This window comes from Trichosurus vulpecula, chromosome 2 (assembly GCF_011100635.1).
Source record: "Trichosurus vulpecula isolate mTriVul1 chromosome 2, mTriVul1.pri, whole genome shotgun sequence".
Taxonomy (NCBI): domain Eukaryota; kingdom Metazoa; phylum Chordata; class Mammalia; order Diprotodontia; family Phalangeridae; genus Trichosurus; species Trichosurus vulpecula.
Window position 1 is genome coordinate 403,577,243 of NC_050574.1, and position 7,719 is coordinate 403,584,961.

General features: G+C 37.3%; 1 protein-coding gene across 1 annotated transcript; it reads right to left on the minus strand.

Annotated features, from left to right (window-relative positions):
- Window positions 1-229: 229 nt before the first annotated feature.
- LOC118840141 (60S ribosomal protein L28-like) lies at window positions 230-643 on the minus strand. The gene has a single exon (XM_036747647.1). It carries the CDS (start codon window positions 641-643, stop codon window positions 230-232), a length of 414 nt encoding a protein of 137 aa, XP_036603542.1.
- Between the last annotated feature and the right edge of the window lie 7,076 nt (window positions 644-7,719).

The following is a 7,719-nucleotide window of genomic DNA, read 5'->3' on the forward strand; positions in this document are numbered from 1 at the left end:
CCTGTTGTGAGGGCCAGTGTCATATAAATCAAAGCTAGCAAATGAACTTAGGCCTTTAAATAGAGAATAGGTTGCATGTACATTCATTTGCTTCTGTCTGCAGGTTTTATTTTAAATTGGAGGATAATGATTTTAGCTTGAATAAATTAGCTTGTGAAAACTGTTATTCTTTTTTTTTTTTGACAGGTTGGACAGTCTGACTTTATTAGCCAAAGGCAGGCCTGACACCTTAGGTGCTCTTGGGTAGGCGGGTTCGCTTCTTCTTCACCACCACTGACTTCTTGCTTGGAAAGATGGCGCTGGCCCAGTGCAAAGCGGCCATGTGGAGATCTTTCCGGTATTTATTCTTGCGGATGATGTGCCGGAGGCTGTTGAGTGTGGCCCGGTCATTTTTGCTGATTGTGGTCCTCACATAAGAAGTGGCAGGCTTCCTCTGACCCGCCCTCCGCTTCAGCACCACCACTATGCCCTTGCCATTGGTGGCCAGCTCAGTGCTCACCGTCTTCCGGTGGATCAGCCCCTTGTAGCTGAACAAGTTTCTGGCCTTCAGATTGTTGGGCTCGGTGCTGTACGTCTGCTTGTTAGGCTTGATAAGGAAGCTGGAGCAGTTCCGAAGGACCATCCACTGCAGGTGGGCCGACATGGTGGGGGCTGCACTCTCTGCGGTTCCTGGAGACGGAAAAGGGAAAATTGTTATTCTTAAAAGCCATATTGACTAAGATCAGTTCCCTGCTTGAAAATCTAATCTTTATGCTGTTCACAAGTCAGTACTTTAATAGATTTCTCATCTCATAGATATGGGTAATCCCTCTGTAGATACAGATTACAGTACTCCATGCCCTCTCACTCTCTACGGCCCCTGTCTTCATCCTCCTTTAAATTATTTGTAGGGCAGCATCTGAACAAAGGCCAGGACATTCTTTCATATATACTGACATCACATACGCTCAATTTGGTTCAAGAAGTTTCCATTAATTATCATTTATTATTTCTTAACATGACCTACCCCTCTCCTTTTCCGGATCATAATTTTTTTAAAGAAGTCTTTTACTTCTCTTTTACAGTTCTTGGTTGTGAATATATTATATTCAATGTGCCTCTATGATTTGTTTCTCCAGTGACATTCAGATTATCTGAAACTTATGAAAAAGTGATATTCCATGGCTGAAAGCTCCACAGGATCATGACAAAAATATTGTTTAGACAAAAAAAAGAGATAGCCCTTTCATAATTACAATATATTTATGAAATGCATAAACATACTTGATAGTAATGACTATAATAAAGTAAGGAAACTTAATTTGAAGAAAAATATGATTATACTTTAAAATTTGAGAAAAAATGATCCTGTGACAATAGAATTAATAATAATGGGAAATTAGACAATTCTAGAAGGTCTCCATTTCTGAGGAAATAAAGGAGGAAAAGAAAGCTCACCATATATTGCTTTATAATTGTTCAAACTTTCCAAGTATGATGAGTATAATGCCTCTTTACAGCCATACTTTTGGCTCTAAGAGAAGTTGTATGCATGGGCTTAAACATTCACAACTTCCCCATGAGTATTTTTTTTATTTGTATTGTGTTGTGCTTTTGTATTTTCTATTTTTAATTACTTAAAACTCACTATAATATGTATGATGTCCATGGCATTGGACTTACTAACACAATTTTCTATAAAATTGTGCTACTTTAGCAACCACATTTGTTTAGTGTAGCACAAGATAGAACCAACATGTAACAAATTGTACTTCATAGGATTTTATGGAAACTAAAGTTTATATGTGCTCTATGTGAGATAAAATATATAAATTGCTTTGTAAATCATAAAACATTATATAAATTATTGCTAGTATTTATTATTATTATTATTGTTAATGATAATAATGATAATAATATACTTTGTGTTAGTCTAGATGCTTTAATTAGTCTTTGTCTACTCTGGATGTCAAACTTGCCTATTGAGGAAAAGTGGAAATAATCAAAATAGGTATGTAGAGTAGGAAGGGGAAGAAAATGGCATAGTTATTTATTGAATAGCTACTATTTCCAAGGCACTGTATTAACATTTTTATAAATATAATCTCATTTGAGTTTCACAGCTACTCTGTGAGGTATACCCCATTGTCATCCCCTTTTAACAGTTGAAGAAATTGATACAGGCAGAGGTTTAGTAACTTCTCATGGACGCACAGAAAGGAATTATCTGAGGCCAAATTTGAACTCATCCTCGTGACTTCAGACTCCTTGCTTTATTCACCTATCTGCAAGGAAAATTTGAGATATGTACATATAGTGGCAGTAAAATTTATGATTTGGGAAATAAAGTCAGAGTCATAAGAGACTCAGAATTTTAGAGTTCAATGGTAACAAATATTTTCTAGTCCATAATACCAATTTTACAGGAAAGGAAAATGAGGTCCTGAGTAATGAAATAACAGCAAAAAAGAGCATGATTCTGTAGTGGCACAAATGGAATTAAAATCCAGAACTCCTCACTCTCCATCCAGTCCCCATCCAAATGAACATGATGCCTTTTTATAGCACTAAACTCATAACATATGTGTTTAAACCTTCATGCTCATAAAGTTGTCTTTTTTAATATTGTGAGATATTCAGTAAAAATAAATCAGGAAATATGAATAAGCAGTATAAATGAAGGCGAAGTATGTATGTTTGTTTTGTGGTGGAGTCAGTGTAGAAGTGTTATCTCTGAATTTTCTTGAACATGGTACAGATGGTATGGATCAGTCTTTTACATCAGACACTGCACAGATGCTACACATTTCTTTATTCTGCTTCCAAACAGACCAAGAGGAATCTCTTGGTCACCTACTGCATTAGAATTTGTAATATGTGTTCTACAATGTATATCTGGCCACCTGGCAACATCTTTTCTATTTTCTACATATTTGCATAAATCTGCATAAGTTTATGGTTGCTGCCCTTTATTCTTTAATTTCTTTTGGAAAAAAAAAACAGTATAAAATTCAAATGAAGTTGTACAGCAACTATCTATAGAACCAAAAAGATTTTTTAAAGGATTGGTCTTTTTTCATTCTTTTCCCTAAATTTTATATATGTGTGCATGTATGTATGTGTGTATGTATACACATACACACATACATGTATACATACATAAACATACATACACATGTGTGCGCATATATGGGAATAGTAATTTTCCTTCCTTATTGCTTTAACTGGTTGTATCTATTATAATTTTATTTTACCTCTGAAATACTTTCAGAACCATCTTTGATACTGATTCTTTGTTTTCCCTTCACCACAGAGTTCAAAGCAAAGTATAAAAACACTAGTAAGCTTAGCTTACTGTTATTTTAAAACACCAAGCATTTGATCTCCAAAGAAACAATTAAAACCATTTTCAGATACTTTCACATACTGTTAAACACTTTCAAACAATTTTAACATGTATGGTTTGCATTAGCATGTATATATATATATATATATGTGAAAATGTATATGCAAATATGTATATATGCACACATATACATATACACATGCATATATACATATACACACACATGTGTGTATGCCCACATATGCGAATATTTACACGTATTTGCATTGGCAAGTAAAGTGGGACTTTTTATTTGTACTTTCTGTTGGAGTGCTTCTCAGTACTAAAGCATTCAAGAGCCTTTGAGTCTTGCCTTTCTTTGTTGGAAGGCCCATACCATTTTGCTAATTAGGTCAGGAGAGGTATGAAGCCCTCAAGACATGTGGATCCCTCAAGAGATGTGAAACCCTTGGGCCCTGAAAAAGGTACATATACTCTGAGGTTAGCATTTTGCTTGGGGCTCACTCACTGGAAGAGTGTCCTGTGATTTGAACAGATGAAACTCTGGGTAGTCATTGGAGTCCCCTGGCTTTGAAAAACCCAAATGATGGTGCTTCTCTCTCTGGTAACTATGTATGCAACTTCTTGGACAGACAGCTAGAAGCTTGCCTTTTGCTCTGTTTATATAATTTCTGCTTGTGTTTCCTCAAAAGTTCAGGGTGCTAATTTTTTCCCCTGAACTAAGTGAGTGATATATCTATATTTCATTAAAGTGAGATTTTACACACCTTAAAGTTGCTTTCCTTAGAAAAGCAGATCAAAGGACCTGTGCAAGCAGTCCTCCTGTGTGCTGGTGTTATTGGTCTTACACAGCCACAACAGCAACAAGTAGCATTGTTGTTACAGTATTGTACATAAGAATACACACATACATAAATGTACATATTCATTCACAACTTTGAAGTCATCCTTGATTCTCCACTCTTCCACACTCCACCACATACAAAAAATTTCCCAGCCTTGTAAGTTCTACTACTATATTATCTTCCATATTCATCTCTTAGGTACTACTAGTTCAAGCCATCATTATCTTTCATATATACTATTACAATAACCTCAAATTAGTCTCACTGTCTTCATGCTCTCCTTTCTAAAATCTTTTATCCTTCTGGTTGTCAAATTGTTATTCCTAAAACATAAGCCTGATCATTTGTTGTTGTTGTCTGTTTGTGTGTGTGTGTGCGTGTGTGTGTGTTTTCTGATCAAGAAGTTTCAGTGGTCCCTTTTTGCTTCTATGATAAAAATGACAACTTCTCCACAATCTTCACAGCCTAACTGAATTAACTTTAATTTCTTCCATGCCCTTTCTGCTCTAATCAAACTGGTTTACTTTGCATTCTTTAGAAACTTCATTTATATAAACTTGATAAATGTTATTTCCTGATGGAAATATTTTCTTCCCATGCCTCATTGCTGAAATACACTGCCTCTCCCTCTCTCTCTTAGAACATTTCATTTAAAGGCCAAATTAGGAATTCCGGGAGCCATGGTGGTGGAGCAGCAAGTTGCTCTCAGTCTCCCTTACTGACCTTGAAAAACCCAGAAAATAGCACACCAGGAAAACTGCTAGAACAGTGGAGCAAGGAGAAAGATGAGATGCAGCAATTTTTTAGCTCATGAGGGATTAACAGGAAAGGTCCCTCTTGCTTTTGCTGAAGGGGACTGGTACAGGATGAGAGGTGTCCTGGAAAGCCAGCATCATGCCTCACCTTAGCAAACCATTGGGAGATCTGGAACCTCAGGGTGGTGGAATGGGTAAATGCCCCCACCCCCATGGTTTACCTTTACACAGTCAGAGAAACTGGAAGATACATGGCAGAGAACCACCATTTGCACAGTAGATGGGTGTCCAACAGCAGCAGAGCCTACATGTTCCCTGGTACAGCCCCAAGCAAGGAGGTGACTTCCAGTGGCCAGCCCACTTGACCTCCACACATCACCCCATAAGCTTCAATGTAACCCTGGTGGAAAATGCGCGCGCACACACACACACACACACACACACACACACACACACACAAACACACCTGTCCTCAGCACACACCAGCAACTACCGAAAGCTCCAGCTCCGCACCAGGTAAACTAGAGACTGTACAGCCTCCAGCTGCCAAAACCTGAGGCCCCAGCATGCAAAGCAAGGAACCAGGTCTCTAGTCCCAACTATAAGAAGTATTGGACAGTGCCCCCTTTGTCCCTGAAGCAGAGATCAACTTTAAAAGCCAGGAAAGAGGCAAACACCATGAGCAAAACAACATAGAAAACCGAAGACAATAGATTCTTACTATGGGGACAGGGAAGATCAAAACTCAAATTGAGAACAGAACAGCATTGTCGATATAACCACCTCTGAAACCTCAAAGGGGAATATTAACTGGTCTCAACCCAGAAAGCCTTGTTGGAAGAGCTCAAGAAGGATTTTAAAAGACAAATTAGAGATGTAGAAAAATACAATTGAAAAATTGGGGAAAAAAACTACACTGAAGGAAACAACTCCTTAAAAAGGAGAATTGGATAAATGGAAAAGAAAGTACAAAAGCTAATTGCAGAAAACAATTCACTAAAAATCAGAATTGGGCAACTGGAAGGTAATGACGCTAGGAGACATCAAAAATCAGTCAAACAAAATCAAAAGAATGAAAAGAAAAATAGAAGAAAATATAAAATACCTCACTGGAAAAAACAACTGACCTGAAAAATAGATCTAGGAGAGACAATTAAAGAATTAATGTTCTACTGGAAAGCCATCATCAAAAAAATAGATTGGACAGTATCTTCCAAGAAATCATCAGGGAAAATTAGCTGCGGCTCTAGAACCAGAGGGTAAAATAGTCACCGAAAGAATTCCACAATCACCTCTTGAAAGAGATCCCAAATGGAAAACACCAACAAATATTAGAACCAAATTCCAGAATTATCAGGTCAAGGAGAAAATACTGCAAACAGCTAGAAAGAAAAAAATCACATATCATGGAAGCACAGACAAGACCGTGCAGGACTTTGCACCTTCTATGTTGAGATCAGAGGGCTTGGAATATGATTATCCATAAAGCAAAGAAACTTGGATTACATGCAAGGATCAACTACCAGCAAAACTGATCATAATCTTTCAGGCAAGGAGATGGATTTTCGATGAAACTGGGGACTGTCAGACTTTTTTAATTAGATTTTTCATTTTATTTTAAGACACTTAGGTTTACATGTTCTTGAGTTTCAAATTTTCCTCCCTTCCCTCCCCTCCCCACTCCCCCCCCCAAGATGACATGCAATCTGATATAGATTCTAAATAAACCTTCACATTAAAGTTATTTACACAACAGTCAAGTTTCAAAGAAGAATTATGACCAGTGGAATGAACCATAAAGAGAAGAAACAAAATAAAAAAAAAAGAGGTTAAAAAAAGAGATAGCAAATAGTTTGCTTCAATCTGCATTCAGACTCCATTGTTCCTTCTCTGGATGGAGCTAGCTTTTGCCATCATGAGTCCTTTGGAGCTGTCTTTGAGCCTCGTGTTGCTGAGGAGAGCCAAGTAAATCAAAGTTAGTCATCGGAGAAGCAATGTAATTGTAGCTGTATACAATATTCTCCTTGTTCTGCTCCTCTCTCTCAGCATCAGATTGTGCAGATCTTTGTAGGTTATTATGAAGTCCGTATCTTCCCCATTTCTTATGCCATAGTAGTACTCCATTGCATTCATAGACCACAACTTGTTCAGCCATTCCCCAGTTGATGTCCATCCCCCTGATTTCCAATTGTTTGCCACCACAAAAAGAGCAGCTATAAATATTTTTGTACCTATAGGTCCCTTTCCCACTTTTGTGATCTCTTTGGGATATAGCCCTAGAAGTAGTATTGGTGGGTCAAAGGGTATGCACATTTTTATAGTCCTTTGGGATAATTCCAAATTGTTCTTCAAAATGGCCGGATATCTTCACAACTCCACTAACAATGTATTAATGTTCCAATTTTCCCACATCCTCTCCAGAATGTATCATTTTGCTGTTTTGCCATGTTAACCAATCTGACAGGAGACATGTGGTACCTAAGAGTTGTTTTTATTTGCATTTTTCTAATCAATAGTGATTCAGAGCACTTTTTCGTATGCCTATAGATATCTTTTATTTCTTCCTCTGAAAACTGTCTGGTCATAGCCTTTGACCATTTCTCAATTGGAGAATGACTTTTCATTCCCCACTTTGGCTCAGTTTCCTGTGTGTTTTTGATATGAAACCTTTATCAGAGACACTAGTTGTAAAGATTTTCTCCCAATCTTCTGCTTTGATCCTAACCTTTGTTGCATTGGCTTTGTTTATACAAAAACTTTTCAGTTTAGCATAATCAAAATTATCCATTTTGCA

Bases quoted from the DNA above. Each gene is read 5' to 3' on its own strand.
- LOC118840141 (XM_036747647.1), bottom strand. From the start codon at position 643: ATGTCGGCCCACCTGCAGTGGATGGTCCTTCGGAACTGCTCCAGCTTC.